This window comes from Megalobrama amblycephala, linkage group LG17 (genome assembly GCF_018812025.1).
Source record: "Megalobrama amblycephala isolate DHTTF-2021 linkage group LG17, ASM1881202v1, whole genome shotgun sequence".
In the NCBI taxonomy this organism is placed as follows: Eukaryota; Metazoa; Chordata; class Actinopteri; order Cypriniformes; family Xenocyprididae; genus Megalobrama; species Megalobrama amblycephala.
Window position 1 is genome coordinate 4,531,995 of NC_063060.1, and position 16,953 is coordinate 4,548,947.

The 16,953-nt window shown below is 37.2% G+C and overlaps 1 protein-coding gene across 2 annotated transcripts in view; it reads left to right on the forward strand.

The window, feature by feature from the left end:
* Window positions 1–16,953, forward strand: part of gna11b (guanine nucleotide binding protein (G protein), alpha 11b (Gq class)) — a 44,016-nt gene that overhangs the window by 1,412 nt on the left and 25,651 nt on the right. The window contains exon 1 of one of the 2 annotated variants that reach the window (XM_048162221.1): window positions 3,358–4,355. The exons of the other annotated variant lie outside the window; for it this stretch is intronic. Coding sequence (XP_048018178.1) covers window positions 4,220–4,355 — 136 coding nt within the window. The 5' untranslated portion in view covers window positions 3,358–4,219. Of the gene's footprint in view, window positions 1–3,357; window positions 4,356–16,953 lie in introns of those variants that run through there. 2 annotated transcript variants of the gene reach the window in all.

Consider the following 16,953-nt stretch of genomic DNA (forward strand, 5'->3'; position numbering starts at 1 on the left):
AACGCTGCTTCATGAAGCTTCTGAGCTTTATGAGTCTTTGTTTCGAGTTAGTGATTCGGAGCTCCTATCAAATGGCTAAACTGCTGAAATCACGTGACTTTGGCACTCCGATTCACTGATTCGATTCGTAAAGCTCTGAAGCAGTGTTTTGAAATCGGCCCATAGAGATATTGTTGAAAAGTCGTTATTTTATTTTTTTTTGACGCACAAAAAGTATTCTTGTCGCTTTATAATATTAAGAACCACTGAACTCACATGAACTGTTTCAAATATGTTTTTAGTACCTTTATAGATCTTGATCTTGAGTTTGAATGGCTTTGCTCTCAATAGAGGCCTCACTGAGCCATCAGATTTCATCAACAATATCTTAATTTGTGTTATGAAGATGAACAAAGTTCTTAAGGCTGTAGAACGACATGAGGGTGAGTAATTGATGACAGAATTTTCATTTTTGGGTGAACTAACCCTTTAAGGCCCTTTCACACCAAAAGTGAAATTAATAAGCCTTATGCTGAAGGAAATGCATATTTACGACTGTACAGTAGAGGGCGCAGCTCAAACAAACCTTTCAGCTGTGCTGCCATTCTGGATCAAAGAAGAATAGGATACAGGAGAAGGTTATTTCTAAATCCAATCTTAAGTAATTTTTGCTTATTAGTATGGTTGAATTAGGTCATTGAAGGTCAAAAGCAAAGACATTGGTTAATAAAGTGAGATTAAATACATAAAGTATATTTGTGTAATTTAATATAGTTATTACAAGTTTGTGTAAAATTCTGGGATTGCTTTTCACTGTTTTTCAGTGTTTTTCAGTGTTTCTGTGCCAGTGAGATGAGTAAATGCATGTTCACATTTAGTCTAGAACTACAATACCCATCATGTTCACACAGCACACACAACACCTCTGTGCTTTACTTCTCTCAACATGGAGGCAGAAGAGCTGTCAGTCAATACATATGAAAAAGTAACTTGCGTTACTTATTTGAAAAAGTAACCTTCTTTTGTTGTAACTATATTTTGTTGTAAATTGAAAAAGTAATGCATTACTTTACTAGTTACTTGAAAAAGTAATCTGATTACATAACTCAAGTTACTTGTAATGCATTACCCCCAACACTGTGGCTACTGTCAACTGAGTAAAATGATGACAAAATTTTTGGGTGAACTGTCCTTTAACATGGAAATGTATTGTTTTTATGGATTGGTGAAATAAACATACCACATCAAACCAAATCACAGTGAGGACATTATTAGCATTACTGCCAAGTCAAGCACTATTACTATTGCTTATAGAGTTAGGGATTCAAGTATTATTATTCAAGAAATAGTTCACCCAAAAATTAAAATCCATCATTTACTCATCCTCATGTCATTTCAGACCTGTATGCATTACTTTTCTCTCAAGAACACTGGAGTCCAAACGACATTGGACACAATTTTCAAAATATCTTCATTTGTGTTCAACAGTAGAAAGAAAGTGCAGGTGTGTAAATGATGACAGAATTTTCATTTCATTTCATTTCATTTCATCCCTTAAAGAGATAAGCATGTGACTTTTCCCACATGTATATTACTTTAGTAACCACAAAGCAACATCTATAGCATCATGCTGGCGAGTTGTGCATTGATCAAGAATTTCTAACATTAACGTAATATTTCCAGTCAGGTCTTTAGAGATATCCTCATTCATATTACTATTTTCTACATTTTAGAGTAAAGTCATTAAAACACTGAAATAGCACATGGACATATCGGAATTTTGTTGTGACTTAAAAAAAAAAAAAAATCTGTCTATAGATTAGTTGATTTATTTACATTTTATGCTTCAGGTTTATCTTCTATGTTTTACACTTTGCTATGGATCTTAAAGCAAATATAAATGTTTAAGTTAACATGTCCACTCATCAGGACTTTATCAAAGACGTTATGTCAACATGTAATACTTGATGTGTCCACTAGATGTAGGCAGAGTTCCACAATTGTGATGTTTAATTACAGCATCGTTAAATTATTAACAGCCTACACAGGCAATACCAAGTCATGTTCAAGTATATGTGCGCATATAGATAGATTAATCATTTTAGGTAATGTATTCTGACTACTCGTTTATCATATTGTTTTCAATATTATAATCTTGGACCATATTGATATATATCTATATAAAATCTATTTATAAAAAAAGAAAATATATTCAATTATTTTCTATCAACAACATGAAGTGCATTAAATATTACATTACATAAGGGTTTTCCAGACTAAGGTCTTGACTTTATTGAACAACTATTTATTAATAAAGTCATAAAAGTTTAAAATTAAAATAAATAATTTTAAAATAAAAACAAATATAATAATACATTAACTAAAAAAGATTTAAAAAAAATATTTGTTTACCTGCATGTCATGTGACCATTAACCTACATTAGAAAACCTTGAACTTCATTTATTATTATTTATTATTATTATTGACTTAATTTTATTACTGACCTAACTTATTAACTTAAAATCTCAGGACTTACTTCAGGTAAATATATTAAGTCAAAGACGTTCAGCTGGCAAAAAAAGTTGGGGAATTCCTGCATTGCATATGAAACAATGTGAATTTGTTCATTCAAAAAAAATGAAAAGACAAGACAAAAAGCCTTGAAAGACAAAAGCCTTCCAAAGACAGTAATACATGCATGGTTAAATGAGTACTTTAAAATGTAATATATTCTAATTACAAGTACTTAAATTTTGGAATCTGATTACATAATACAGAGTAATCAGTACTCAGCAATATAGTTCTCGGAACAGAATGACCATAGGCAAGATTTTCATTGAATACTATAGGGGGGGGGGGGGGGGGGATATTATGGCAGTCAATGGGGGGCGAGATTTGCTTGGTTACAAACATTCTTCCAAATATCTTCTTTTGCGTTCAGTGGAACAACAAAATTTATAAAGATTTGGAACAACCTGAGGGTGAGTAAATGATGACAGAATTTTCATTTTGGTGTGAACTATCCCTTTAAAGTAGGGGTGAATTCAGGTTGATTTTTGCCATTGAGATGATGACTGGAAAAATGTGTCCCAATCAACCTGAATTCACCCCTATATTTGTCTATTATAAATGCGAATGTCTCTATCCATTTTTTGGTGCAGAAATCTTCTATAATGCGAGACTTCTGTGAAAGTAATAGAGCGCAATACTATTTCCTCAGAATAAGCGACACACCCCGGCAGTGAGCACTTTCAGACTGCCTGACTGACTTGTGCCGTCGACCAAACTTGACAGTTCCTGTTATCCGCCTCCAGAGCGCGAGTTCCCGCCTCTCCTCTCCCGCTCGAGCCTTCTCTTCCTGTCAATCATCCGTGGCTGTGTGGAATCACTCTAGTGTGCGCGCTCACGCAGCTCCGCTGATGTAGGAGGAGACGCTGCTGTCATCTGCAAAAAAAAAAAAAAGTGGCAAAATCCATTTTTAAAGGCAACGGGCTTTTCTCCCTTCCAGGATTTTTAATTCTACAAGTGTTGTGACTGAGAGCTTCCATTATATAAAACGACACAAAAGGGAATGTTTTTGACATTATTCAGTTACTCGTTGTGAAGCTGTGACGCTTCATTCACCCGATCGGACTCCTTTCCAGAGGAGGAATCTTTTTTTCCCTGCATTTGAAGGGGTGGATAAGGCTGGAGAGGGGGGAAATAGGAAAAGTGGATGTCGCGACTGTGCGATCTGTCCCGTTTTCACCGGGACCCGTGTTGGTGGTGAGCCGCCGCGGAGCCGTTGTGGGAGTGTCGCACGTACGCGAGGATAGTTTGTCCTGGATTTTTCAATCATTTGCGAGATAAGGCTCCCGGACCTCCTCCTCCTCGTCGACGCTATTCTCCCTTCCTCGTCCTCCCGGTTTTTTCTTCCTCTCTTACCTCCGTGATTTTGCCGCGGTCCGCACGCGGGGTAGAGGCTCGCGCTCACCGCGAGAGGACTGAACGCAGCGCGCGAGGCCCCCCGGCCCCCTCCCCCACTCTCAAACCCCCTTCAGATCATCTCCTCACCTCCCTCTCATTTTTTCCTTCTTCTTTCTTAATATTTTTCCTCAGAGAAGAAGAATAGGGGGGATTATTTCATTTTTACGCGCCTTTTTTCCAACGGCCACCCGAGCGAAGTGATATTTTTGTGTTTTTTTTTTCTGGTTTCTGAAGCCCCGACGAGGCCGGGCTGTGTACAGTAAAGCAGTGGGGATGACTTTAGAGTCGATGATGGCCTGCTGCCTGAGCGAAGAGGCCAAGGAGTCGAAACGAATCAACGCCGAAATCGATAAGCAACTGCGTCGAGACAAACGCGACGCGAGACGGGAGTTGAAGCTGCTCCTGCTCGGTACGAGTACCGCCGTTGCCTCCGCCGCCGCCGTTAAACTCACTCACTCACACACATACATACATACATACACAGTCAGTCGACAGGTTTCGCTGTGGTTTTCAGCTGTGACTTGTGGTGCTAAACACACCACCTGTGATTTAGCGCGATGGCGGGTTTCTAATCTTTTGAGGTGTTTGCGGTTAAAGCTTGTCTTATTATTCCAGTGAACAGTTTGCAGGATATGAACGTTAGCGAATAGTGCTAAGGCGTTAGCGCTTTAGCATATGTGGGCCGAATGCTGGACAGGGCCTGGCATGCAACAGCACACAAATCTCAGCATGCTCTCTGTTGTGTGCATGTACATGATAGTGTATGCCATAGGTCTTTCTATATAATAGTACATTAGCTAGTTTATTTTCTAGCTGTCAGCTTTGTGTTGTGATGAGTCAACCCAAGTGATCTGTTGTTATGATATTGCATGTTGCATGCAGCTATAGAGGAATATGTGCAATCAGGAGTGAGTTTACTGTATGGCAGGTTTGCTTTGAAGGATGCACACTGTCAGTAGGTGCAAATTATATGTGATTTGTGTAATCGTATTAGTCCTGTCAGATTACAGTATTCAAATTTTAGGGAAATTAGGTTGAGGTTTGGGAGTTTGTCAGATGAGCGTTTACTGCTTTTGAAGTATAGACACTTTTCTGTAGCTGCAAAGAATGTTTTCCCTTGATAATCTTCAAATTAATGAGAAAAAACAATTAGTTTGTAGTTATCAGCCTTGAGTTGAGTGCAAAACATCAATCAATTTATGCACCTTGAGTGCATCACGTCAGTTTGTGCCACCTGTCAAATTTGGGTCGCTTTTAACAGTTATTCCTGGGTTGAATTATCTCAAAATGGTGGACAGTTATTGCCTTATGAGGGCGTGAGTGCTCCGCACACTGGACTCTGGTTTCTCCCAAGGAAGGAGAATTGGATGCTTTATCAAGCTGTGAAGGTTGGTTGCTGTTCTGTCAATGACTCAGTGAGTTGGTAAGCAGTGATATCTGACACGGACAACCGTCATTCGTTTCCTATTAGTCAGGACTGTTTTTCCGCTTGAAACCACAAAATGAGCTGCTCGTATTAAAATGGATCATAAAATACTATGAAACTGAGCTGATGATAAAGGCAGATAGGGAGAGATGGACAGAAGGATGAGTTTTGGTGACATCATGTGCTAAAATGAAGTCCAATTGACCCTTCGCTAAACTCCGCCCACCTTAGTTACGGTTTCTAAATCAGGCAAGCTTTACAGAACATTGGAATGAACTCGAAATTTCCATGAACATTGTCTTTTTTTTCAGTAAAATATGCAACAATTTACTCTTCACTAAGCAAGTCCCTTTTTTTTTACTATTATTATCTGCCATATTTTTACTTTTTTTTTTTTTTGATGCTGCAGGTCTACAGGCTTCTCAACGAGGATGAACACCTTTGATACCTGATACAGTACCTGCAGAAACATTTAAGAACCGTTATGCTCAATTAAACTAAAGATATCTGGGATGTTCTGTGAAGCTTGTTTGCTGTTGAGTTAGCAATAGGGAAGGGTCAGTTGACATCTCTATTATTTTGAATCTATTAGATACATTGGTGAACCAGAATGCAATAGGGGTGTGACGAGACAGTTGGCTCACAAGACGAGAGACAAGATTGAGTTCACGACGTTAGTTCACAAGACAAGATAAGATTTTTACACAGTATTTTTAAGAAATCTTTAATGATGAAATACATCAAGACTAGACAAATAGTCTGCAAAATAGTCTTTCAATATTCAAAGTGCAAATAGAGACCAAATTTTTCTTCAAGCATGATTCAGAGCTAAAAGATTTTCACGCTTTAGGCTCTGTTGTGCAACCAATCCTCCGCCATGGTCTTGTCAGTCATCTCATCACTTATTCTTGTCACGTGATCATTGAAGTCTGATTCCTGTTGCACTATGTACAACTCTGCTGCTTGTGTTGGATGAGCTGAATGGGATTGAAACAACAGTTATACAACTGAATTAAATGGTTTTTGTTTCTATAAAAAGGAAATAGACAGTGGAGGCGTAATGCTAACTTAGCGGTGGCAAATTCTGTCCTAATTTCACTCTTACACAGCTTTTCACCTCAACAAGAAATCTTGTCACATTTTAATTTTGCGAGATCTCGTCGCACCCCTAGTATGCAAGATAGTAGTACATTTAATTTGAAGTTGTCACCACTCAGGCTCATCAACGCTTTGCATATGCGTTCCTGAACTCTAGATATGCGAGAACAGGAGCAGTTCTGTAACAGTGAATGATTCTGAGGACACAGTGGCTCCTATGTGGCACTGTGACCTCTGTGAAAATACAAGAGTTCGACCTTTACCGCTATGAGAGAATTAATAAGTAAAAGTTCTCTCCCAGTCTCATTCCCGCTATCCCCATGCCACCAAAGGAAGTATTAAAAAAAAGTAGCTTGTCGGTGCTCAGTCATCCTATTAATGGCCCATTCTAAATAAGTTAAAACTGTCAGCCTAACTCTGGATAAGTCTTGGCTAGTCTGGATTAGCCAAGACCTTAATAGGCTTTGCAAACACATATTTGCTTCCATTGCTGATACCATAGTTGCTTTGTGTTAACCAGCCTATCACGCTGTAAACACAGCTTAGTCTAGTTAGTTAAGCTTTGATAAATTGCGGTTATTAGTAGGGCTGGACGCTGTTTCAGGTATTCACAATGTATTTGTGATGATTTTGCTGCAATTTATTTGGTCATAGTTTTTGTGATTCTTGTCTTACAGCTTGCATGTATGAGAATATTAAGTCTCTGTGGCATTATTCATGTTTGCGGGAAAAAACATTTGCCGGTAGATATTGCTGCCTAATACCAATGTGTTATTATTTTAGTGCATATATATGAAATTGCCTATTTTTCCCGTTTTGTGTTCATTTAGTGAAAGTCAATATGCAAAACATGCCTTGGCACAAAATTTTTACTTTTAGACATTTTTACTTGCATTAAATATTGTACATTCAATTGGTCAAAATTATATTTTCTATGAAAAATAAATGTTCAAAGCCATTTCAAACCAAATACATGAAGGTAGTAGTCTGAGATAACTACTTTGTTTTGCTTTATTGTCCTAATTATTTAATATTTGGCATAGTATAATGAAGTCGAGCTGGTAGCTCTGCTTTCTGAAGTTTTGATAAAACAAAAATGTCTTTACATTTATGCATATGTCAGACACTTTTATCTAGAGCAACTTGCTTTTTTTTATTGCAAGAAGTCTCTTATGCTCACCAAGGCTGCATTTATTTTACAAAAATAAGTAAAGTAAATCAGTAATATTGTAAAATATTATCACAATTTAAATAACTCTTTTCTATTTGAATACATTTAAAAATGTAATTTATTCCTGTGATGCAAAGCTGAATTTTCAGCATCATTACTTCAGTCTTCAGTGTCACATGATCTTTCAGAAATCTGATTTGCTGCTAATGAAGCATTTCTTATTATTATCAGTGTTGAAAACAGTTGTGCATTACACTGAAGACCGGAGTAATGATGCTGAAAATGCAGCTTTGCCATCGCAGGAATTAATTGCATTTTAAAATTCAAATAGAAAAGTTATTTTAAATCATTAAAATGTCACAATAGGACTGTTTTAACTGTATTTTTGATCCAGTAAATGCAGCATTGGTTATTTACTTTTTTTCTTCTGAGGTGACTTTTAAAATAATTAATTTTAATGCCACTGCACTACAAAATTATTAGAAAATAAGTTTATGAATTTCCTGCTGAATATCTGCTGTCTGTGCTTAGCGCTGAAGTAATATGCCATTTATTGTACAGAGTTTTGTCTTTTGAGAGCTCAGAGAGCTATTGTGATGCTGTCACATCTTGAAATCTGGATATGTTATGTCATTTGTAATGTGAGATATTTCAAACACAGAATTTTAATTGGAAAACCTATTATGTTCTGTATGACTTCTGAAACAAAGTAGTGTGTTTTGGCTTTTCACCAACCTTATGTATAGGAGCTCAGTCCTGCTCCTGGAGATGTAACTGACTGTAAACTAGAATATGCATAAAGAAACAGGATATGATGTCATGCTCTAAGGTTTCTGTTCTTAAATAATAGTAAATTGGAAGTGTTAAAAATGTTAGTTTTTTAAATTGCATCTTGTATTTGTTGTAATAAGAGGTTGTTTGGATCCTCTGGTCTGCTTTGAGGAGAAATTCATGAAATTCATGTTTTCTTTGAGAAGAAAACATCTATGCATATATGTGCATTCACTCTCCCTCGTTTGTGTGTGAGTGGAACACAAAGTCTAGTGTGAAGTTAGGTTTCCAAGAGCAGTCACTATTCCACTTAAGCATGATTGCTCATTTAAGAAATTCCCAGAGATTCCTAATCATGTAATCAAGAAGCATTCACAAAATATTCTGTACCTTGCTGTCATCTTATGGGATCCGAGTATGAGATCTTCTTCACCAAGTTGTAATCTCATGCATGCTTCCAATTAAGATGTTCTCCTGATATAATTATACTCTTACTGTTAACAGCGTGTTTTATGAACCACAGAAATGCTTTCACCCGTGCAACTTTTACATAAATTGACATGCGTGTTGTAATGGGGTTTAATGGACTGCTCATTTGTTGTATATATTGCTATACCATTTGAACATATGATGTTTGGCCCAGTTCAGATTCCATTCAGAAGTCATAATGGCCATAGTCATTATATTTTAACTCATCCTAATCCGCTTCTTTACCCGTTTGACCCCCACTCGGGTGTTTGAGATGGTGAAGAGTTCATTTTATCCAGCTTCTCGCTGGCTTAGTTTGACAGGGCCATGACTTCCTGCCAGTGCCATTCATTTTGCTGTTCGCTTCACTGAACTGGCTGCTCCACCCTTTCCCCTGTCCATGCGGTTTGTGCTGCCCCTGGTCTGCCCTGAAGCCCTTATCAGGCTATGGAAGGGCCAGGCGCACTGGGCCTTGTCGCTGTCTGTACTTGGTCAAAACAGATTAAAGCTAGAATTTGTCCCCCAAAATTAAGTATACACTGTTGGAATGGACAGAACTGTGGAACTGATGCTGGGATGTTTTTTCTTGCACTGGGATGCATATTTTTCTTGCTAGTCAATAGCTTCAAGTGAGCCGTTGTATAATCATCTCTGTTGACGTACTAGCACTATTCTGGCTTTAACCTTGAAGATTTTATAAGGATGAGTTGAATGACCACTGCAGCAGTTGCAAACACAATCCCCAACTCTAGACTTTAAGCATGCAACGCTGCAACAATGTTATTTTAGGATTATTTATGTATTTATTATAAGATTTTGAGTTAGCTTACATGTGTATATGTTCAGCTTGTTAGCTGTAATTTATTTTCATTTCAGTTGTAGTTTTAGAAATTTTAGTAGTTCAGCTTATTTCAGTTAGTTGCCAGGGCATCATGGCAACAATTCTAATTTTCATTTACGTTTTGTATGTTTAAGTTTTTATAATATTTATATTATATTTTATTTCAGCTTTGTTTAGTTAACAATAACAACACTCATAAAAATGAATTGTTGGATTTACTTAAAAAAGCAGTGTCAAGTGGTTCCACACAACTATATTGAGTAATTTGTACAAATAACAATTTAGTTGTATGAACAAAAGAAATTCAAGTAAAGCTGACAAAATTTCTTTGAGTAAATACAAATCATTTGAATTTGTCATTGATACATATTTATATGTGCAGTTTACTTAATAATGTTATGTTAAATTTATAAAAGTTTATTGCATAAGGTGAACACAGACTTAATTTACCTTATTAAATTAACAACAACAACAAAAAAATAACTCATTCAACAAACTCAATTTAATTGAGAGCAGGAATTCCATCCTATAAACATGTGTAGGCCTATATGAGTGTTCACAGCCTAAACACAGCCCCCACTCTTCTGCATTATGGTAACCACAAAATTCAAAAACATCACAGAAACTCCTCTAAATGTCCAACATAAAATGAAATACTAACATAAACTAACATCTTTCTCTTTACTGAAAAACACATAAAATAACACTTTAATCCCTAAATGTACTTTCAAAGCATGCTGGGAACTACTGATCCACTGCTCATTTAGTTATGTCAGCATTAATTTCACTCTGCAATGTTACGTTGACTGAACAAACACTTAAGTAATTCTGACAATAATCATTTTTAGTAGAAACAGCTCAGTTAAATTAAGTTCATGTAGTTACATGAGTTTTTAAGTATTGTGAACAAGGATGGTTTGAACAAATAGGATATGTCACACTCAAAAATAATAAATTCAATGTAAGAAAATATATAATTACACCATTTTTTTTGTAACAATGATTTCACAGGTCAGCATTTAAAATTACACTTTCATATGCACAGTTTCTTTGAATAAGTTGCCAGTCTATAGCGTTTACATGCAATGGAGCACAGTGTCTAGTTTGACTGCGTCTTTACACTGAAGCTTTTATGTTAATGGTGGGTGGGCCAGTGTCACACATAATTGTGAACAACAAAACCAGACAATTTTATTTAAGCTTTTTATGCACCAAAATGGCCTGGTGATGTGCTGTGTGATTTAGTATTGTTGGCAGTGTGTTAGCAGTTGTTTTAGAGTGCTCCGTTCCTGGCTGCCCTTCGGTTTTGACGGCCACATCACGTTTCAGTAAGGGCCTTGGCTTCTGCGCACACTTTCACTTTCAATTGTAGTGTTCCCAGGACACATCTGTCTTGTTTTTTTTATAAGCAGTCCTTTACTTTGCTTTCAGAGCAACACTTGAACTGTTCTCCAATCAGTCGCCGTCTCTTTCTCTGCTCTCTCCTAAGCAAGACTTCACGGTGGTTTCCATGTCCAGTGCAAACAAGAGGATTTGCACTTTGGACTTCCATCTAGCAGGTGACGAAACTCTTGGCCAGCGTATGCATCAGGTGTCTGCGCAGGGCTTTTGTTTGATTGCGACCCACTGTCGCAGGGCATAATGGATATCTAAACGTGCTGCGACATCCGTCTTGATCAAATAAGGCAGTGCAGTCATGACTGTGCCTCTGTGACAAGACGCTATGACAGCCCAGTCTGGAGCTGGAGGCTTGTTTCCTGTCGCTCCTGTCCATGTTAGGAGAGCTGATAGACTGAGTTTATCACAGAACCACCCGCTTTCTCTGCTTAGAGAGCAGTGGATCTCTGTGAATGTTCCTGTCAGTCATTGAGATGATTTTCCACCTAATCACTACCAGAAGTAGGATACTCAATAAAATCCCTAAGATTCACTTTTATGTTGTACCAAAATGTTTCAGCATTATGATGTTTTTATCAAGCCTGTGTTTTACCTTTTCAAGCCCCATCAACACGAATATGACATTTCTAAAACCAAGAGTTTTCTTGGCCTCCCATCCACCAAAGCTGGGCAAAATTCAGAATTGGAAGAATCGGCTCACTTTCAGATAATAAGTGTGAATTTAATTTGAATTTGCCACAACATACAGGAAGTTGAATTGGGATTTGAATTAGATGTGGAAAAGCCGTGTTCAGACTGTCGGTCCAAATATCATTTTTGTGAGTATCCGATTGAGATCCGATCAGATTTAGCAAGTGTGAATGAAAATAAAATCACATGAAATGCTGTTTTTACAAATCCGTTTCAAGCTACATTCATATGTGGTTTGAAATCCATTTCAAATCGCGTTCATGGAAATTTGTTTGTCCATATGAAAAAGCTAAAAAATTAGTTTTTTAAAAACAGCTTGTTAATTGAAGACAAAATGCATAGATTTTGGAAAACGATAGCATAATGAACCAGGAATTTGGTTGTTTATACATATTGAGAATGCGCTGGATTCAGACTGACAGGTTTTTTTTTTATGGTGATGGTGGACACGTTTTTTGTTTGTTTGTTTGTTTTTTTGTGGTCAGCTGTTGCAGGTTTGATTGCATGCTTGGAACTTGGAAGTGTTAGGAAGATTTTGTCCTTGCTGTTTGGTGTCAGGAAAACTTTTAAGGTGCTATATCACCAATTAATTGCCTGGCATGCCTGAACATCTTGAAGCATTTTTGTATTGTCCTATGTACAAAGAGATTTACTATAACATTGTTGGTGTGGACAGAATTTTTTGTCCACATCAGTGTTGCCAAGTCCGCGTTTTTTTCCGTGGAATTGGGCTACTTTAACACTGTTGCCGCGGGTTGTTTATCATGTCCGCTGGTTGAATCGACCCCAAATATCATGATATTTAGCCCCTGGAATGCGAATTTTACCAGGGGATTTTAAAGCAGATTTTTTACAAATGGATTTTACCCCCTGGAACGTGATATATATATTATTTTTTCATAAGAATAATTTCAGAACTATTAGTGTACCTGTAAACAAGAGTTCAATTGCACCCTCATTTTAGTTGCATTTTGTTAATATTCATTCAGCCTCCATTCAACAACCTATCATTCCTTCAAGACCAGTATCAGAATTTTGCATAACAGTAGGCAAGTGGAATCCTGAAGTGTCCCTAACGGTAGGTGATGTACTCTTTAATGAGGCTGGATTTTAATTGGCCGTGAGTCCCTGCTGTTACTCTTATATAAGCAGCCCCCGTCTTAACCGGCCTGTAGAGAGCACTGTTGTCCGAACCGCACATGCCGCCACACACGACGGCGCCCAGAGCCAAACGGGGACAGGTGGTCTCGGAGGAGAGCTAAGTGAGAAAGAAGCGACACAGGCCGTGGTGCCGTGCTCTCACGATGCTCAGAGAAGTTTGAGTATTTTCATCCCAAACCTGCTGTGTGGGTTCTTACAGTGAGATTACTAAGTGAAGGGTCTCTTTTATTCTGATGCGTGTATTTATAGACATATTCTCTGTTATCCTTGATGAAATTCTTCAAGGTGGTTGACTGACCTGAGTTCGTCCGCTGCTCCCCCTGTGGCAGTATTTATAGAACAGGTGCCATTCTACGGCAACGCCACAGAGACCTGCAGGGATAGATGGCACACACATATCATTCTTTATTGCTCTCTTTCTTTCTTTCTTTCATTATTTTTCTTCTGGTTAGGCTCAGCCACAGCATATGACAAACAGAAATTGGGTGGCCCAAAAATGACTTTGTATGGTAACCAGGTATCTAATTATACACTGCAAACCTCGAATGGCCTTTCCTGTCAGCCATGTTGCACTCATGCACGTTTTTCCTTTTCTTATCCTTGACACATTTAACAGATCGATTTCCTCACAAAGTAGGCCATAGAAACGCAAGCCCACTGATGGAAAGGAACAGAAAGGGAGCTTTTAGTGAGTAGATGTGGAATACAGGCAGTCTCCTTGCCATCTCATTGGTAGCAAACGTTTGATTTCCAAACACTTACTTGCTTGGCCGTACGCATGCTCACATCCCAATCATTCTAGTAAAATGCAAGATTGAACATTACACGATTTGCCTCTTTATTAATCATTGGCTCATTTCAGGTGTAATTTGAAGGACAACCGGTGTTCATCTATAGATTTTATTGCAAGGTCTATTAAAGGTCCCGTTCTTCGTGATCCCATGTTTCAAACTTTAGTTAGTGTGTAATGTTGTTGTTAGAGTATAAATAAAATCTGTAAAATTTTAAAGCTCAAAGTTCAATGCCAAGCGAGATATTTTATTTAACAGAAGTCGCCTACATCGAACGGCCAGTTTGGACTACATCCCTCTACTTCCTTCTTTAATGACGTCACTAAAACAGTTTTTTGACTAACCTCCGCCCACAGGAATACACAAGAGTTGCATTTGTAGAGTGTGTTTGTCGCCATGTCGTCGAAACGCTGTTATTTTCATCCCGCAGTCCAATCACCGGGTCTGATTCCGGCTCAAATTGATAGGGTAAAATTAAAGACATGTTTACAATAACACTGAGCGCGTGCATCTCCACGTTATGGTAAGAGGCGTGACCTTTCCGGACAAGGAGCGCTAAGCTGCTGTCGAATCGCAACACAGGAACCGCTGGCACAATCAAAACTCGTTACGTATTTCTGAAGGAGGGACTTCATAGAACAAGGAAGTCATCAGCCCGTTTTTATGACAGTGGAAACAGCGGTATACAGATAAGTAAATTATGTGAAAAATACTGTTGTTTTTTTTTACACGCGAAACATGAAAACATGTTATATTGCACACTATAAACACAATCAAAGCTTCAAAAAACCACGAAAAACGGGACCTTTAACCGTCTGGTTACCAGGGTTGTGTTTCATTCAGAATTGAATTGAATGGAATTCCAATTTAGTTCAAAAAGCCTTGAAGTTTGAAAATGTCTTATGGGTGATAAATGGATGGATGTTTGAAATCCTACCTATAGAAATTTTTGTTTATATATTTTGTTTTATCATATTTAATATAATACCTTTTGTGTTCTAAGGTTGAAGAACACATTTTCACACCTGTGTTGAATTTCTTTCTTACTGTCTAGTTCAAATCCACAAAAACTTTTTTTAAACAAGATCATTTATTTGAAAAGCAAAACAACCAAATAGCAGAAACAATTTGCCAGTGGGGTTAGAAAAATAAACTTGTTTTCCCTTTGAATTAAGTTTATTTTTCTTACCCCTATTTTATTTTATTTTTTTCTTGTTTTATGCATAGAGCTAACTAAATTATTCCGTAATATCTTGTGTCATTTTGCTGCTTAGGTCAATTAATCTTGTTTTAAGGATGTTTAGATATGTTTTCAGGAAAACCAAACAAAAAAATATAATCATTGGCAATCTTCACCATCTTAGTTTTGCTGGTCTACCAGCTAAACCAACGCTAAAATAGTTTTAACCAGTGCAGACTGATAATGCTTTCACATTATTGTTTTAAAGAATTAATCGTTGGTTCTGTGTTATTTATTTGTCGGGTACTCTTCTCCTTCTTTACAGAAGGGAAAGACTTCTTTAATTGTATTGGCTCTGTCCCTGCAGCATTTCCTGTTTTCCTGTAGTAGCATTGAGGCATGGAGCGTCCCTGGTTTTCAGCATTTCCCTCCGTCACTCATAAAGAGCACAGAAGGAACGGGAGGCGACGCTACCAGTCTACAAGTAGCCATTCATTAACATTACATTCCATCCAGACGGCAGCTTTAACTAGGAATCATAAGGCAACTAGTGTGAGGAACCGCATACTTTCGAGAGATGACAGACGGCTCCAAAATGAGAACTTTTTTAAGGCCAGTAAAATGGAGTCTTTGGTTCCATTAATAACCTTTTAAAAAGCAGCCCAGACATTTTTGTGACATAAGTGCAACTGTGCTTGTATACGTTAAAGGGTGATTACACCAATTTCTCAAAGTTTCACCAACACACTTTGGCCTCCTGAGAGCTTTATGTTTTAGAAAGTTCTATTGCAAGTTCTATTGATTTATTGGATCATAAAAGGACTTGTATTGCAGAAATATGGCTATGCATTATGTTGTTAGGCAGGGTGTGTCTGAAATGATGCTCTTATTACTATAACAGCATCACATTTAGGAATAAATCCACATCAGATGGATATCTTATTTCTGTGCAAATTATTAAATAATTAGACTTTCACTTTTTGCTGAAATAGAGAGTGTAAGTTTTGTTTTAGCCATATAACGATATGTTCCAAACACTTTGTGGGAGCAACTTTTGTGCAATCATGCATTACTAACCTTATAGATATTTGTCTTTTGTTTTGCTGTCCTTGATGAAGTGAATAGAGTTTAGACCGAGTTTTACAGTGGTTATGTGGCTCTAGATATCATTGTTTGTGCTTATTAGTTTGTCTACTCTATGTTCTTCAGTTTGCAGTGCTTAATCAAGTGTCAGAGGTCAGAAGTGTGTTGATTCAAGTTAGTTTTTTTGAAAGCTTTTAAATTGTCTTGTTTCTACTCACAGTAATATAGGAGTCTGTTATGGTCTCTTTGAGTTGAGAGACTATCTTTATTTAACTTTATTTAGTGATATACCACACCTTAAACGTGTAGTTTATAATTTTGGCTATCGGTTGTAAGATAATGGTACTATTAGATTGAACTAAAATAGCTTTGATGAACAGAAAGTTTCTTTCAACAAAATCTTACTAACCCCAAACTTTTGAATGGTAGTGTTGTTATACCCAGTGAAATTTCTCTCAATTGACTGCTTTTGAGCCTTATTTCAGTACCCTTTAAAATGTATTTTCTGGATTTGTGGAATTTCTATACATTTGTCATGCCTTGTGTTTTATCTTTAGCTGTTTTATTTCTGCTGTCCAGTCTGGCCAGTAGTTTTTTTGTATTTTTTTAATACTACAAGCTGTAAATTATACCGTTATAATGTAACTAACTCCATAAATGCATAAACTCAATTTTCCTAAAAAGCTTTAGATTTGTTTGAAGTTTACCACATTCTTACTGATGCTTTTAAAGGGGACCTATTATGCCCCTTTTTACAAGATGTAAAATAAGTCTCTGATGTCCCCAGAGTGTGTATGTGAAGTTTTAGCTCAAAATACCCCACAGATCATTTTTTATATGTTAAAATTGCCACTTTTGGGGGGTGAGCAAAAACGCGCCATTTTTGTGTGTCCTTTTAAATGCAAATGAATTGCTGTTCCCGGCCCCCT